General features: G+C 44.1%; 1 protein-coding gene across 1 annotated transcript in view; it reads left to right on the forward strand.

Moving 5' to 3' along the window:
* LOC135316300 (microtubule-associated protein 1B-like) overlaps nucleotides 1-6,746 on the forward strand; it is a 61,790-nt gene extending 55,044 nt beyond the window's left edge. The window contains exons 6-7 of the mRNA XM_064469352.1: nucleotides 3,780-4,018; nucleotides 4,932-6,746. Of these exons, the coding sequence (XP_064325422.1) occupies nucleotides 3,780-4,018; nucleotides 4,932-5,087 (395 nt within the window). The 3' untranslated portion in view covers nucleotides 5,088-6,746. The remainder of the gene's footprint in view (nucleotides 1-3,779; nucleotides 4,019-4,931) is intronic.
* Nucleotides 6,747-18,088: the final 11,342 nt, after the last annotated feature.

Consider the following 18,088-nt stretch of genomic DNA (forward strand, 5'->3'; position numbering starts at 1 on the left):
CCATTCCAGGAGCAAGATCCGAGACATCGCAGAGAGGGTGCCACAACTTGTCAAGAGCACAGACTACTATCTGCTGTTACTCTTCCATGTGGGCAAAAATGATGCTGTAAGCCAGAGCCTGGGCAGAACTAAGGAAGCCCTGGGGAAGCAAGTGAAAAATATTGGTGTCCAAGTTATCTTCTCCTTCCTCTTACCTGTTGGAGAAAAATGGGCAACTAGAAATAGGCGAATAATACAAATCAACTCCTGGTTACGTGGCTGGTGCCAACGTGAGGGTTTTGGCTTTTATGACAATGGGACATTCTTCAGCAACCATAGCCTGCTAGGGAGGGATGGAATCCACCTGTATGGAAGGGGCAAGGGAATCTTTGGCAGCAGGCTGGCCAACTTGGTGAGGAGGTCTTTAAACTGAGAAAGATGGGGGGTGGGGGCCAAAGTGGCACTGCTAATGCCATCACATCCAACAGGGGAATAAGCCAGGTCAACCAGAGCAGCAACAAAGGTGCCTTATCTGCCTCACTAGATGACACCCAGGGGACCAGCCACCTCAAGGGTGTGCATGGCTATAGTGGGCCCTCATGTACCCCTCCAGGGAAACCTGCACGCTCAAGTACCTCTCTGAAATGCCTGTACACCAACACACGCAGCGTGGGGAATAAACAGGAGAAACCAGAGATCTGTGTGCAGTCGCAGGGCCACGATCTGATTGCAATTACAGAGACATGGTGGGATACCTCACATCACTGGAATGCTGTCATGGATGGCTACAGGCTTTTCAGGAAAAATAGACCAGAGAGGCAAGGTGGGGGAGTTGCCCTTTATGTGAGGAAGCAAATTGAATGCATCGAGCTCTGCCTAGGAGCGGAAGGAGAACAAGTTGAGAGCTTGTGGGTAAAAATTAAGGGACGGCCAAATATGGGCAACACTGCTGTGGGCATTTGCTACAGGCCACCTGATCAAGAAGAGGTACTTGATGAAGCTGTCTACAGACAGCTGGCAGTAGCCTCACAATTGCAGGCCCTGGTCCTCATGGGGGACTTCAACCACCCTGATACTTGGTGGAAAAGCAACACAGCAAGGCATGCACAGTCCAGGAGGTTCCTGCAGAGCATCGAGGATAACTTTTTGACACAGGTGGTGGAGGACCCAATGAGGCAAGATGTGCTGCTGGACCTTATACTAGCAAACAAAGAAGGTCTGGTTGAGGATGTGAGGGTTGGGGGTAGCCTTGGCTGCAGTGACCATGAGATGGTGGAGTTCAGGATCCTGTGAAGTAGAAGCAGGGAAAAAAGTAGGATTACAACCCTGGACTTCATGAGAGCCAACTATGGCCTCTTCAAAGACCTGCTTGGAGGAATCCCATGGGCTAGGGCTCTAGAAGGTAGGGGAGTCCAAGAGATCTGGTTAATATTCAAGGACCACTTCCTCCAAGCTCAAGATTGGTGCATCCCTGTGAGGAAGAAGTCAAGCAGAGGAGCCAGGAAACCTGCATGGATGAGCAAAGAGCTTCTACAAAAACTCAAATGGAAGAGGGAGGTTCACAGTATGGAAAAAGAGACTGGCCACTTGGGAGGAATATAGGAATGTTGTCAGGGTATGCAGAGATACAACAAAGAAGGCCAAGGCCCACTTGGAACTAAATCTGCAAGGTATGTCGAGGATAACAAGAAGGGCTTCTTTAAACACATCAGCAGTAAAGGAAAGACTGGGGAAACTGTGGGCCCACTGCTGAACGAGGTGGGTACCCTGGTGATGCAGGATGCAGAGGAGGCAGAGTTACTAAATGCTTTCTTTGCTTCAGTCTTTATTGATAAGGCTGTCCCTCAGGCATCCCAGCCCCCAGAGGAGAGAGAAAAATTCTGTAGAAAGGAGGCCTTCCCCTTGGTTGAGGAGGATTGGGTCAGAGATCACCTAGGCAAACTGCATCCTTGCATATCCATGGGCCCCGATGGGATGCATCCACGAGTGCTGAAGGAGCTGGTGGATGTTCTTGCCAAGCCACTCTCCATTATCTTTGAAAGGATGTGGAGGACAGGAGAGGTGCCCGAGGACTGGAGGACAGCAAATGTCACTCCAGTCTTCAAAAAGGGCAAGAAGGAGGACCTGGGAAACTATAGGCCAGTCAGCCTCACCTCCATCCCTGGAAAGGTGATGGAACAGTTCATTCTGGAGGTCACCTCCAGGCACGTAGAGGAAAAGAAGGTTATCAGAGGTAGTCAACATGGATTCACCAGGGGGAGATCATGCTTGACCAATCTGATAGGGACAGAGTATAACCTCAGCAAGTTTGCTGACGATGCCAAGCTGGGAGGAGTGGCTGATATACCAGAAGACTGTGCTGCCATCCAATGAGACCTGGACAGCTTGGAGAGCTGGGCTGAGGGGAACCTGATGAAATTCAACAAGAGCAAGTGCAAGGTCCTGCACCTGGGGAGGAACAACCCCATGCACCAGTACAGGTTGCGGGGGCTGACCTACTGGAAAGTGGCTCTGCTGAGAAGGACCTTGGAGTGCTGGTGGACAGCAAGCTGACCCTGAGCCAGCAATGTGCCCTTGTGGCCAAGAAGTCCAACAGTATCCTGGGTTGCATAAGAAGGAGTGTGGCCCACAGGTCGAGGGAGGTTATCTTTCCCCTCTACTCTGCCCTAGTGAGACTGAATTTGGAGTACTGTGTCCTGTTCTGGGCCCCCTAGTTCAAGAAGGACAGGGAATTGCTTGAGGAAGTCCAGCAGAGAGCTACCAAGATGATCAGGGGACTGGAGTATCTCTCTTATGAGGAAAGGCTGAGAGACCTGGGTTTGTTAAGCCTGGAGAAGAGAAGACTGAAGGTCTTCTCATTAATGATCTCATTAATGATGATCTCATTAATGCTTATAAATATCTAAAGGGTGGGTGTCAGGAGGATGGGACTAGACTCTTTTCAGTAGTGCCCAACGACAGGACATGGGGCAATGGGCACAAGTTGGAATACAGGAAGTTCCAGCTAAGCATGAGAAAAAACTTCTTTACTGTGAGGGTGCCAGAGCAGTGGAACAGGCTGCCCAGAGAGGTTGTGGAGTCTCCTTCCCTGGAGACATTCAAAACCCACCTGGATGTGGTCCTGTGCCTCCTGCTTTAGGTGTGCCTGCTCAAGCAGTGGGGTTGGACTAGATGATCTCCAGAGATCCCTTCGTACCCGTACCATTCTGTGATTCTGTGATATAGTAGCTTCCTGCTTCACCGGTAAGACAGCCTGAGCATAGAACAGCTACTATGTCTTGGTATGTGCTGATTCTCCAAATCTCAGGACCACTTTTGCATGGCTCCCTGTGTGACCTTAGCTTTTATAATCATGCATATCTGAGACTTTTGAAAAGCTCGCCTTCTTAACTTGGAAAATAATACTGACGTTTATTGAATGGTAATTGAGTAATCACGGCCCTGTGTAGTAATTGTTGGATAATAGTAGTATATTACTGGGAAAGTTTCAGTCAAATGTTGGTTATGTGTTAGTGAGTTTTTAATGTATTGTATAGTTAGTTACTTTTATTCCTTTTTTTTTTTTCTTCTCCCAGTACAATTGTAATTGGCACACAACAAAGCTGGAACATGTCATTAGATGTAGGAGTGTAGTGCCATAATTGTTTCAGGAGACACAGAAGAAATACAGTTATAGCTCTGTAATGCTTAACCAACACTAGCAATTTTAAGAATATCATCTCAGCAGTTATAATGGTAATTAATAAATGCATGTTTTTAACGAGCCTGTGATATATTCTTCTATTGTTTGATTTCCAAAGGACCTGGGAATAGTAAGTCAGTAAAATCTACAGCGGTGCCTCCAGGACCTCCAGTGTATTTGGATCTGGTATACATTCCCAACCACAGCAATAGCAAGAATGTCGATGTTGAGTTTTTCAAGCGGGTGCGGTCATCCTACTACGTGGTGAGCGGGAACGATTCTGCAGCCGAGGAGCCAAGCAGGGCTGTTCTGGACTCCCTGCTAGAGGGCAAGGCCCAGTGGGACACTAACATGCAGGTAGGCTCTTCACTAGTATTTCTACCTGGAAATGTAATCTTCTCTGGGAAGAAACTTCTTGTTTCTTGTTGCACCTCTCGAGTGGGCAGCAGCTGCTGGGGACAGGAGTTCCCAGCCTAGGCACCTTGTTTCACCAGTAATGTGAGAGGACACCCAAGTGACGCACAGAGCTGCACCATATTCAGCTGCTCCCCCATTTCTGGCCTTTCTGATCTATCTCTGGAGGACAGCAGTTGGGAACTGGTTTACAGGGCCGTTTGGCTATTTCATCTTGTTGCTATACCATATATGATCCATGTTTGGAAATTTTGCAGTTTGTAAGTAGGAAAGAAAAGTGAATGGTTCATGGTTTATATGGTAATCACATACACTTGGAAACTTCATGTGCCTTTCCAACATAATAAATAAGTGAAATAAATAATTTGAGGGTGCCAGAGCAGTGGAACAGGCTGCCCAGAGAGGTTGTGGAGTCTCCTTCCCTGGAGACATTCAAAACCCACCTGGATGCGGTCCTGTGCCCCCTGCTCTGGGTGTGCCTGCTCAAGCAGTGGGGTTGGACAAGATGATCTCCAGAGATCCCTTCCAACCCCTACCATTCTGTGATTCTGTAAACAAAATATTTGGTCATAATCTGAAGAGCTATCGGTGCAGGCTACAGACTGCTACTTCTCTGGAAAGTTGCATCTCAGCACTTTAGAGAACCAAGGTTTTATTTTGATAAACTGCTTCTTTACAGTAATTTTATCTTATCTACATGTTTATTTATTTCCTTTATTTAAGTATTTATTGCATAAAGATCCACTCTTTCCAAAAAGGAATCATACTTGTTGGCCAGGACTTCTTACAAAGATATTTTTCTTATCAGTTGTTTCTGTTGTCCATTCCTCAGGAGTTCTTCTGTTTTGTGTTGCAGGTGACCTTAATCCCAACCCATGACTCAGAAGTGATGAGGGAATGGTACCAAGAGACGCATGAGAAACAGCAGGACCTCAACATCATGGTTTTGGCAAGCAGCAGCACTGTTGTTATGCAGGATGAATCTTTTCCCGCATGCAAGATTGAACTGTAAGAATGAGACCATGCACCACAAGATTTAACTTTGTTTCCCGAAATTCTTCAGTTTGAAAATACCTTTTCTAAAAATTCAACCCATCTATTTCAACTGCTGAACTGTATACCTGCAAAATGCTATACTGTATCATGGTGATGCAAGTCACTAGTATTTTTCAGTCTTTGCTGATTGCTAAGGGAAATAACAGTATTCCCATAGTAGGGTTCAAAATTACTGCAAAAATACAGATCCAGTTTCATCTCCGCTGAATGTTTGGAAAGCATGTACTAGCAATCTCAACTGACTTCTGCCAGGTAGAGGTATTTGCCCTCTAAAGAAACACAAAGAGAGAGAAAGAGAGAGAGGGGTAGGAGGAGAAAGTAATAATTATACCTCCAGTAGTCTCATGGCAATAGCTGTATCACTTACTGCAGTCTGTTTATGCACTCACATGAAAAGGAGGTTTTAAATTTGTATCAATCATCTGAGCTATCACAAAGGAGGTCCTTACTTTACAGAATTAAGTTAGTTAGAAAATAAGAAGTAGAATGTGGCTAGGAAGGAACAGACAACCTAAACGCTCATTAGCAGTTTTCCACTTTAATTTGAACTCTGCATAATGACATACCATAGCAATCATAGGCCAAATATGCACGTAGTCTGAACCCCATGCAGAATTCTAAAACCTTTCTTTCGACATGCAGAATTGTTGGTCTAAGGCATTCTCCCAGTAAAAATCCACTCACTCCAATCAGAGCTGACCAGTCCATATGCTTGAACACCCATATCCACTGTCAATTAACTGAAGCAAAATACCAAACAGTTGGGAGTACATACAGTAGACAATTTGCCTTAGAAAGGGACTTGGATGTACAAAGAAACTTGATGCACTTATTTTTTAATGTTGAGACAGCAAATTTATAAAACATCTGTGTAGGATCTTAGTTACACCAGTAAAGAAGTGTGAGTGTGCATGTGTGGTACTAGAAACCTATCTGACTGGTCAAACAGCTTGGTGCTATGACTTATGTATGTTAGATCTGTGAACAATTCATTGATGCATCAGGACAGCTCAACAAGGCAAGATGAGCATATTTTTTTTTTAAAGCTTCTTTTGTACTTTGGAAGCAAGAGTGGAGTGGTGTCCAGTATCAGAGTTGCAAAACTTAGTGAAACATTCAGGATGATGAAAAAGGTTACCTGCGAGTCTGTACAGTATTCAACCTTCCTTTATCTTACCTTATTTTATGTGTTTAATTTAAGGCTAAATATGGGAACAAATGTACAGAAACCTTTTATTTTTAGTGATGCGTGAACTTTTAATAGATTTTTAACAAAAATTTTCATTTACAGGAAAATGCAAAGAAAAATTTTTCAGGTGAAGGCAAATTTTTAGTAGTTTTGTAAGATACCTTAATAATGTTGCTTAAGGTTCTAGTGAGAATGGATGTTGAGGTAAGATTTATTGAAAATAGTCAACTGCTGATACCTTTTTGGGGTGGGGGAGGGGCATCCTGGTAGTAAAATTAATCTATTGATGATGACAGAAAATGGGATTTGAAATGTTGATTGCCTAATATTTACAAGGGTGTAACTTACATTCTCAATCCTTACAAGATCTTGAAAAAAGATAGAATAAGCAATAAGCCAAAATCAGTCTCCCTTCCCTCCCCTCCCCTCCCCTCCCTTCCTTCCCTCCCTCCCCTTCCCTCCCCTTCCCTCCCCTCCCCTCCCCTCCCCTTCCCTCCCCTTCCCTCCCCTTCCCTCCCCTTCCCTTCCCTTCCCTTCCCTTCCCCCTCTCTCTCTTCCTTTCCTTTCTAGACTGCTTGCAGTGGAACAGCATGTAGAACAGTTCCGTCATTTAAGACAGTTTGGATTTTTTTAGTCTCAGAAGTTTTATCCCAATAAAAAAATCTTGTTACATTGTAGAAGGTTTGCAAATCTGAATTTAAAGAAGGTGTAAATGCCTCCAAAATGAAGATATGTGCTGGTCTCTATGATTCACCATTATGGCTGGTATTACGTTCCACAGTGTAGTGGACTATGACCTAATTTTATTTTCTCTACTTATAATTTATTTCAATTTTACATTGCTAGGATCTTTTTGTTTAATAGGTATATGTTTGCACTCCTAATTTTTATGAGGGTTTTTCTTATACTGCTTTAGGGCCCTTTAAATGTGGGCTCCTGAGGCCTATTTAATGCTGTGAATTACTGTCAGTTGTTGAGGATTTTGATTTATTTTTAATGTCTTCTCTTTTTTTAGGTATCTCTAGCAATGCTTTTTTATTTATTATTATACTTTTTAAGTCTTTAAGAATAACTCGGAATGACTGTGGCAGAAAAGGCAGATGGAAATATATTGTGAAAACAAGCATGTTTGCTGAGCTCATAATCACTCACTTGAAAATTGCTTTTGTAATACATAGTCTTCAAAGTTATAGGCAAAATGTTTGGCAGAATAATTGTACCATTTCTACAGTTCTGCTTTGTCTATTTTCTTATATAGGTCAAATTTCAAACTTTTTGAGTGGGTGGGAACAGGTTTTCTGACAATATCTGAAATGGTTTGTACCTCTGCTTTGGTAGAAAATCTAAGTACAGCAGTGGTCCTGAGACTAATCTCACTTATGCCACTTTCGTGAATCAGGAGCAATTTCAGTACAATCAGGGAAGTTACAGTCATTTGGCCCTACTGTAAATGAAGTTAGAATCAAGCCTTAAATCTCCCCAAATATGTTTGTGATGGCTCAAGCATTTGTTTTACTTTAAAAATAATAATAATGAGGCAGTTACAGACAATCTTAAAATGTTAATTCATTTTTTTTCTGCTACAAGAATATTAAAAACCCAGTCCGGCTATTCTGAGATATTGTAATGCCTCTTCCATCCATTCCCTTTTAAATGGTAATCACGCTTGGGTGTAACACAGCAATCAACTCCTCCATTAGCTCCTCTTGCCCTTAATGCCTTTCCTGCCTGTGGAACTAATCTAATCTAATCATAATATTACACAATTAGTTTAGTAACAGTCATCAACATGTACTGTGTACATTAATGATGAGTGCTGTTGGTCAGCATAGATTTCTAGGAGCATGGTTTGTTATTGATTAATTATAAAGATTCAATATCTGAGTGTAAAGGACAGTCTATTTAAATGATGGTATTACCCATAACAGCATCCCCAGTCATGATCTTTATGCTATTACTATACTGCTTCATGAAATTCAATGAAGAATTAACTTTAGAGATCACACCCCCCTCCTGAACTTGGACAGGGCTTCTCTTGCATGCCTTTTCAAAGTCCTGTGGTGGGCCTGACTTCACTGATCTCTACTTTTTACTCCATCTTTCATAGAATTCACTTGATTTTTTTATTATCTTACATACTGTGGTGAATGGAGCTAACAGCGTATATGAATGGGTTTTTTTAATTGTCTATGATAGCTTATACATTTTAGGAGAGTTCTGGTACTCAATTACTAAGATTTAATCAATTTGTTAATTGAATTTTCAACCCCTCCCACCACAAGCAAGTCAGCTCCAAACAGCACTTACTGTGCATTTAGGACATTTCTGTCATATGCTTCTCTTTGTTCATCTGTCACAAAGGGGTTCTTGCTCAGTAATGATGTTTTGACAGAAATAGTAATTTTGTTGGTCTGGATTTATTAGAAAAGGAAAAAGTATAATGTTTACACTTGTAAGAAACTAAGATTTTCACTTAATTGAACAAAACACTAAAACCAACTAGGGGTAAGCATTTGTAAGAATGCAGTTATATTATTCACCTGGTTTAAAAATGTTTGCTATCTAGAAAAAAAAAGTCTGTTGTGACTTTAAAAAAAAACCTAAAAAATAGGTAACTAAATAAAGCAATGGCATAAAAACATTGAAAGGAGAAAAAAAAAAAAGAAGGAAAAAAAGGCTTCTCTGCACTAGACTAGCTAGGAGCTCCAGACGGCAGAGCTACCTCTTCAAGACTGGGCTGTAATCACAACTGTAAAAGAGGAAATCTGAAATATGCTTTCACACATTTGATGCGGCCATCATCTTCCAAACTATGGAAAGAAACAGTCTTGTTGCTGGCTGAGAAGCACCTCACACACCTCCTCTCTCTTGGTCTGAATGGTGTTTGTGTCAGTCTGCAGCTGTGTATGGTATTATGTCTTATAATCCTGCATCACTTCTATCCAGTCATATCTAATGTAGAAAATTAGTTTCCAGTGAACGTAATATGTAGTGCTTTTATGATATTTGTGTGCAATGTCCCCTCTTCCATTGAGGATATTTGATGTAAAGGAAACAAACTCAGTTCCACAATAAAATACAAAAGTGGTAAAGTGTTATTGACATTTCTTGTCTTTGTGTACATACACATAAGTTTTCCTTTTCCTTCAATCATGATTACCTACTATATGACCTTTTCCTCAAAAGATCAATTCCTATTTAAATATTAGATAAGAAGCAATCTTTATTTAGAAATTGAAAAATAAATGCTGAAGATTACTTCTACCTCTTGTGGTGCAAAACATTACCATGATGTACCATGATGTGACTTCTTTTTGTTGTTCTCATTTCTGTATCACTCAGCAGCATGAGAAAACACCTCATTTTCAGTAAGTACACATTCAAGGGGCTATCTCAGAGATAATACCCAATAAAGCTATATTGCCGAGGCGAGCAGCTCTGGTGCCAGCAGGATCCGCAGCAGATCGCACTAGTGAGTGTTGTGGTTTAGCCAGCAACTCAGCCCCACACAGCCGCTCGCTCACTCCCCCACCATTAGATGGGGGAGAGAATCAGAAGGGTAACACTTGTGGGTTGAGATAAGAACAGTTTAATAATTAAAATAAAACAACAACAAAAATGCAATGGAAAGGAAAACAAGGAGAGGCGCAAAACCCGGGGAGGGGGAAAAGGGAATGACCCACCAAAACAAACCGCACGTGTCACAGCCACTCACTGCCCACCAACCCGATGCTGCCAGTCCCCAAGCCACAACTGCCCCCCTGCACACCAACCACCCCCATTAATATACTGGTTATGGTGTCACATGGTATGGAATGAACATCCCATTGGCCAGTCGGGGTCAGCCGCCCCCACCATGGCCCCGCCCCTCCCAACCTCCTGCCCATGTGGCAGAGCATGGGAAGCTGGAAAGGACCCTGACTACTACAGGCACTACAGTGAAGGGAATTAACCCCTTCTCAGCCAAAACCAGCACATTCTCCACCCCTTATTCCATACCATCTACACCATGCCCAGGTCCCATACAATCCAATACAACCTTACCAACCACCACCCCTCCCCTTCCCATCCTCTAACATAATACACAGACATCATTCCCTTAGTCTATGGACCTTCCCTGTAAAATGTCCATTAAAATGTCCATTGAGTTCACCCAGTCCATGACTCTGGGCTCCATCTGTCGTATCAGTCTTTCAGGGTGGGAGAGATGGTGTGTGTGGAGTTGGGTTGCTGCATACTGAGTCAGTCACCGTTCCATCACTGCTGCACTTTGCTTGTTTCACAGTTTATCTTCCATGGGTTGGGAGGCTCGTACTATGATATCACTGATACAACACAGAGATGACACACAATGTTATATAGCAGTTCGCATTGTGCCATTCAGTTCATTGGCTGTTTTCGCCCAAAATCAAATCCCCTTTAGGCACACATTGGACTTCTCCATCCTCCCACATCACCCACCAAGTGCACCCAGATCCTTCTGTGATGGTGTGACTGGCTGGGTAGATGAAGGGAGAGCAGTGGATGTTGTCTATCTCAACTTCAGTAAGGCATTCAACACTGTCTCACATAGCACCCTCACAGACAAGCTAAGGAAGTGTGGGTTGGATGAGTGGACAGTGAAATGGATAGAGAACTGGCTCAACAACAGAACTCAAGACAGTCGTGATCAACAGGGCACAGTCTGGTTAGAGACCCGTAACTAGTTGTGTTCCCCAGGGGTCTGTACTGGGTCCAGTCCTGTTTAATATTTTCATCAATGACCTGGACAAAGGGATAGAGTATAACCTCAGCAAGTTTGCTGACGATGCCAAGCTGGGAGGAGTGGCTGATATACCAGAAGACTGTGCTGCCATCCAATGAGACCTGGACAGCTTGGAGAGCTGGGCTGAGGGGAACCTGATGAAATTCAACAAGAGCAAGTGCAAGGTCCTGCACCTGGGGAGGAACAACCCCATGCACCAGTACAGGTTGCGGGGGCTGACCTACTGGAAAGTGGCTCTGCTGAGAAGGACCTTGGAGTGCTGGTGGACAGCAAGCTGACCCTGAGCCAGCAATGTGCCCTTGTGGCCAAGAAGTCCAACAGTATCCTGGGTTGCATAAGAAGGAGTGCGGCCAACAGGTCGAGGGAGGTTATCCTCCCCCTCTACTCTGCCCTAGTGAGACTGAATTGGAGTACTGTGTCCTGTTCTGGGCTCCCCAGTCCAAGAAGGACAGGGAATTGCTTGAGGAAGTCCAGCAGAGTGCTACCAAGATGATCAGGGGACTGGAGCATCTCCCTTATGAGGAGAGGCTGAGAGACTTGGGTTTGTTTAGCCTGGAGAAGACTGATATTATCAATGCTTATAAACATCTGAAGGGTGTTTGTTAAGAAGATGGGGCCAGACTTCTTTCAGTGGTGCCCAATGACAGGACAAGGGGCAATGGGCACAGTCTGAAACACCGGAGACTCTGTCTGAACAGCAGAAAACACTTTTTTTCCTGTGAAGGTGACTGAGCACTGGGACAGGTTGCCCAGCGACGTGGTGGTGTCTTCCTCCTTGGAGATAATCAAAAGCTGTCTGGACATGGTCCTGGGCTACCTGCTCTAGATGGCCCTGCTTGAGCAGGGCAGTTGGACCAGATGATCTCCAGAGGTCCCTTCCAACCTCAACCGTTCTGTGATTCTATGATACCAATACCATTATTGCCCCAGTCAAGCAAGAATAATGGAGAGCCTCAATGCTTACTGTCCAAATTTGTCCAAGATGCAAAGAATCTTAAGAGAAAGAGTAAGGCAAGGCCTGCCCACATGATCAATGCACCATCTAACAAAACCATAGGAAATCATCCAAGCAAACACTGCTCTCCCAGAAAAGCAACTATTTCTAATTGCTGATAGAAACATGTCAAGAGATGGAGATGTGGCTTGACCCATGACAGACATTCTGTCACTAAGATCAATAAATGAGGTAGTGCAAACTAAAAAAGCTTTTCTTTCTTTTTTTCTTTTGTTCTAGAAAGGTGAAACAAATCAGGATAACAGCCTGTTGCGGTTGAACTCGGTAAGCATCTAAACACCACACAGCCATTCGCTCACTCCCTGCTCGCGCCGCAATGGGATGGGAAAGAGAACTGAAAAAAAAAAGTAAAATTCGTGGGTTGAGATAAGGACAGTTTAATAGGACAGAAAATGAAGGGAAAATAATAATAAAGAATATACAAACTAAGTGATGCATAATGCAATTGCTCACCACCCACCGACTAGTGCCCCGCCAGTTCCAAGCTGCAGTTGCTGCCCACCCTGGCCAACTCCCCTCAGCTTATATATTGAGCATGACATCACATGGTATGGAATATCCCTTTGGCCAATTTAGGTCAGCTGTCCTGGCTGTGCTCCCTCCCAGCTTCTTGCTGGCAGGGCATGAGAAGCTGAGAAGTCCTTGACTAGTGTAAGCACTACTTAGGAACAACTAAAACATCAGTGTGTTATTAGCATTATTTTCATACTAAATCCAAACACAGCATTATACCAGCTATTAGGAGGAAAATTAACTCTATCCCAGCCAAAACCAGGACAGTATCCTCCCCTTATTCTATGCCATCTATGTTATGCCCGGGTCCCACACTTTCCAACACATCACAACCACCTTTCCTGTCTTCTTATATAAACACAGATATTATTCCCTTAGACTGTGGGCCATCCCTCTCAAACATTGAGTTCATTTAGTCCATGACTTTGGACTCCATCTGTCATAGCAGTCCTTCAGGGCAGGAGAGATGAAGCCAGCTCTGGTTCCAGTGCTTGTCCAGTTCTATCATCGCTACACTTTGCTCAGTTTCATCACAGTTCATTCTTCATTAATCTGAGCAATTCTTACTGTAATACCATTGGTATGGCATATAGCTACTATAGAAGTGATTCTATAGCAATTAAGATCATACAATTTAATTAATTGGCAGTTTTCACCCAAAATCAAATCCCCTTGAGGCGCACACAGACTCCTCCATCCTCCCGCATCACCCAACAAGTGCACCCAGGTCCTTGAGCAAAAGCAATCCCATGAATGGGTTTGCCTTTGCCTGAGACAAGAATAAGTGAAAATGTCTTCCCCAGCATATTTCTTATGTGCACTGCAGGGACTTTATTCCCTTCCACAGTACATAAGAGGTCTGATTGGGCAGGGCCAGCTTGATTGGTACATCCCCTAGTGTTCACTAACCAGGTTGCTTTTGCTAAATGTATATCCCAATGTTTAAATGTCCCACCCCCATTGCTCTCAGTGTAGTTTTTAACACACCATTGTATCTTTCAATTTTCCAAGGGGCTGGTGCATGATAGGGGATGTGATACACCCACTCAATGACATGCTCTTTGGCCCAGGTGTCTATGAGGTTGTTTCAGAAATGAGTCCCACTGTCTGACTCAATTCTCTCTGGGGTGCCATGTCGCCACAGGACTTGTTTTTCAAGACCCAGGATAGTGTTCCGGGCAGTGGCATGGGGCATGGGATATGTTTCCAGCAATCCACTGGTTGCTTCCACCAATTTAAGCACATGGCACTTGACAGGTGGATGGCCTTTACTTCTGCAAAAGTGACTCAATTCACCTTCTGCTTCAGCAGTTTCTGCTACTTGTCGTGTAGGACTCCATACAGCAGCCTTCCATCTCTGGTGCTTTCCCACAAGGCAACAGGACCCATCAGTGAACAGGGCATACTGCTTTTCATTTTCTGACAGCTCGTTATACAGTGGGGCTTCTTCAGCACGTGTCACCTCCTCCTCTGGCAATATTCCAAAATCCTTGCCTTCTGGCCAGTCCATAAAAATTTCCAAGATTCCTGGGCGACTGGGGTTTCCTACTCGAGCCCCCTGAGTGATCACTGCAACCCATTTACTCCACGTAGCATCAGTTGCATGGTGTGTAGAGGGGACGTTTCCTTTGAACATCCGCCCCAGCCCTGTCAGTCGGGGTGCTAGGGGGAGCAACTGTGCCTCAGTACCAACCACTTCTGAAGCAGCTCGGACCCCTTCGTATGCTGCCAATATCTCTTTTTCAGTTGGAGTATAGCGGGCTTTGGACCCTCTGTATCCCCGACTCCAAAACCCTAGGGGTCGACCTCGGGTCTCCCCATGTGCTTTCTGCCAGAGGCTCCAGGTAGGGCCATTCTCCCTGGCTGCAGTCTAGAGCACATTTTTTACATCTTGTCCTGCCCAGACTGGCCCAAGGCCTACTGCATGAACTATTTCTCGTTTAATCTGTTCAAAGGCTTGTCATTGCTCAGGGCCCCATTTGAAATCATTCTTCTTCCGGGTCACTTGATAGAGAGGGCTTACAATCAGACTGTAATTGGGAATATGCATTCTCCAGAAACTCACAATGCCTAAGAAAGCTTGTGTTTCCTTTTTGCTGGCTGGGATAGAGTTAATTTTCTTCACTGTAGCTGGTATAGTACTGTGTTTTGGATTTAGTATGAAAACATTGTTGATAACACACTGATGTTTTAGTCGTTGCTGGATAGTGCTTTATACTAGTCAAGGACTTTTCCAGCTTCCCATGCTCTGCCAGGTGCACAAGAAGCTGGGAGGGGAGGGGGCACAGCCAAGATAGCTAATCCAAACTTGCCAAAGGGATATTCGATACCATGTGATGTCATGCTCAATATATTAACTGTGGGGATTTGGCTGGGACTGGGGGGCAGCGATCGCTGCTCAGGGACTGGCGGCATCAGTTGGTGAGAAGTTGTATAACTTTTTTTTTCCCTGAGTTTCACTTCTCTCTATCTCTAGTTGTTTTCCTTTTCATTCCAATATTATAATTATCTTTATTATTATTACTACTACTATTTTTTTAAATTATTAAACTCTTCCTATCTCACTCTATGAGTTTTCTTACTTTTGCCCTTCCAATTTTCTCCTCCATCTCACTGGGGTGTGGGGAGTGAACAAGTGTCTGTGCGGTGCTTAGTTGCTGGCTAGGGTTAAACCAGGACATGGAGACTTGACTGTTATTTTTCTGATCATATTCCTGGCTGGAACATGGTATTTCCTGCAAAATTTTACATCTATAAAAGGTGAGCACCAGAAGACCTTGGAAGACTTGATAATGGCTTCACTTTTAACAAAAGCTGTCACTCCATGATGCAAAAAAAAAAAAAAAATCCTAAGATTCATGGGTAGGCTCAGCTAGTTCCTTCTGAAGGAACATATGCAAAATTGCCCCTCCACCTCCTTTTTTTTAAGATGCCTTTAAATAATACCTAGTCACCACTGTCAGTGTTGTGAACTGGGACACCCCTGAACACAAAAGAAAATGTCCACATCAGTAACTGTCTCTCACTGATGAATGCCATTATGCCTCCACATCAGGGAATTAACACCCAGGCAGGGACCACTGAGGAAAGAAGCAGTTCAAATGGCACGACAATTACATGGTCAGCAAAGTGCTGCCTATAAAACACTCCCTCTTGATCACACAATTCAAATGAACTGAAACAAGCTCAGGTAGAGAAATTGCAAAGGTGAAGTAATTCACCAGGCTTGAGCAACAGGCAGTACCTAAACAAGGACTATACATCTCAAAGGTGGAATAAAAAAATTAAACTTCTGTTTCAGAGTGTACTGGTTTTGGCTGGGACAGATTTAATTTAGTTGATAGTAGCTAGTATGGGGCTATATTTTGGTTTTGTACTGAAAAGAGTGCTGATAATACAGGGATGTTTTCGTTATTGCTGAGCAGTGCTTACACAGAGACAAGGCCTTTTCTGCTCTTCACGCCACCCCACCAGTGAATGGGCTGGGGGTGCACAAGAAGCTGGGACAGCTGACCCCAACTGACCAAAGGGATATTCCATACCATATGATGTCATGCTCAGCAATAAAAGCTGGGGGAGGAAGGAGGGACAGCATTTTATCTTCCCAAGTAACCATTAGGCATGATGGAGCCCTGCTTTCCTGGAGATGGCTGAACACCTGCCTGCCCATAGGAAGTAGTGAATGAATTCCTTGTTTTGCTTTGTGCGCGTAGCTTTTGCTTTGCCTATTAAACTGTTTTTATCTCAACCCATGAGTTTTCTCACATTTACCCTTCTGATTCTCTCCTCTGTCCCAGTGGAGGGGAAGTGAGCAAGTGGCTGTGTGGTGCTTAAATGCCCACTGGGGTTAAACCACAACAGTGGTTTCACAGAATCATAGAATTATTAAGGTTGGAAAAGACCTCTGAGATCATCAAGTCCAACCATCCACCCAACACTACCATGCCTCCTAAACCATGCCCTGAAGTGCCACGTCTTCACAATTTTTTGAAAACCTCCAGGGATGGCGACTCCACCACCTCTCTGGGCAGCCTGTTCCAATGTCTGACCACTCTTCCAGTGAAGAAATTTTTCCTAATATCCAATCTAAACCTCCCCTGATGCAGCTTGAAGCTGTTTCCTCTAGTTCTAGCACTAGTGACTTGGGAGAAGAGACCAACACCCGCCTCGCTACAACCTCCTTTCAGGTAGTTGTAGAGACCAATAAGGTCTCCCCTCAGCCTCTGTGAAACGATTACGGGGGGTGAGATTACTGAGTGTCGTGGTTTATCCAGCAACTCAGCCCCACACAGCCGCTTGCTCACTCCCCCACCGGTGGGACAGGGGAGAGAATCAGAAGGGTAAAGCTTGTGGGTTGAGATAAGAACAGTTCAATAATTAAAATAAAACAACAACAAAAATGCAATGGAAAGGAAAACCCGGGGCGGGGGGGAAATGAACCACCAAAACAAACTGCACATGACACAGCCACTCACAACACACCACCACCAGTTCCCAAGCCACAACTGCCCCCCTGTGTGCCAACTGCCCCCATTAATATGCTGGTCATGGTGTCACATGGTATGGAATGAACATCTCATTGGCCAGTCGGGGTCAGCTGCCCTGGCTATGGCCCCGCCCCTCCCAGCCTCCTGCCCACATGGCAGAGCATGGGAAGCTGGAAAGGTCCCTGACCACCACAGGCACTACAGTGAAGAGAATTAACCCCTTCTCAGCCAAAATCAGCACACTGAGGTTAAACTTATTGAGTCTAAAGTTATGCTCACATTTCATAAAAGTTAACTTGCAGAGTGGAATGCGGTTGGCATGCTGGAAATTGTTTCAGTGATTTTTCCCTAAGCAATATAACCTGCACTCTTAGATGTTAGGTACACTGGGGGAGCTCGGTGTACTTATCCTAAGGTAGATAATTGTAGGAGGGAGTGAAGCAAAGGCTCCACAGCCAACCGCATCCATAAATCACTGCAGATCCAGGGACTGGATGGAACCATGGATCCATACCCTGACCTGTGCAGTAACATTGTGCCCTGTGGGTGAACTTTGCTAAACCACACACCTCCATCAGAAAGTTACCCACCTCCACGGTACGACCACCCCTCACTGAGTGTGTGCTCTGAATTTCTCTTAGTCTATACCTTTAAATCGAAGCGAGGATTTCCTACAACAATCAGTGACAAAATTATGTATGACTAGGGTCACTCAAGCTCCACCTACACATAAAATGGTATAAAAATGACCCCAAGAGAGAGGGACATTAGGGAAGGTATCATAGCAAACTACTGGGATGACTTGATGGGCTGAACTTCTCTCCCCGCCCCAGGGACACCTACTGGGTAAGACTCAAACACATGGTTATACCAAGTGTTTCCCTGGGAAATTTGGAGAACAAACTTGTTATTTTTTGTTTTGTGTTTTAGCACTTTATACCTGCATGTGATTTGCAGACAGTGCATTTGTCACTGGCAATCCAATAAG

Source organism: Phalacrocorax carbo, chromosome 19 (genome assembly GCF_963921805.1).
Source record: "Phalacrocorax carbo chromosome 19, bPhaCar2.1, whole genome shotgun sequence".
In the NCBI taxonomy this organism is placed as follows: domain Eukaryota; kingdom Metazoa; phylum Chordata; class Aves; order Suliformes; family Phalacrocoracidae; genus Phalacrocorax; species Phalacrocorax carbo.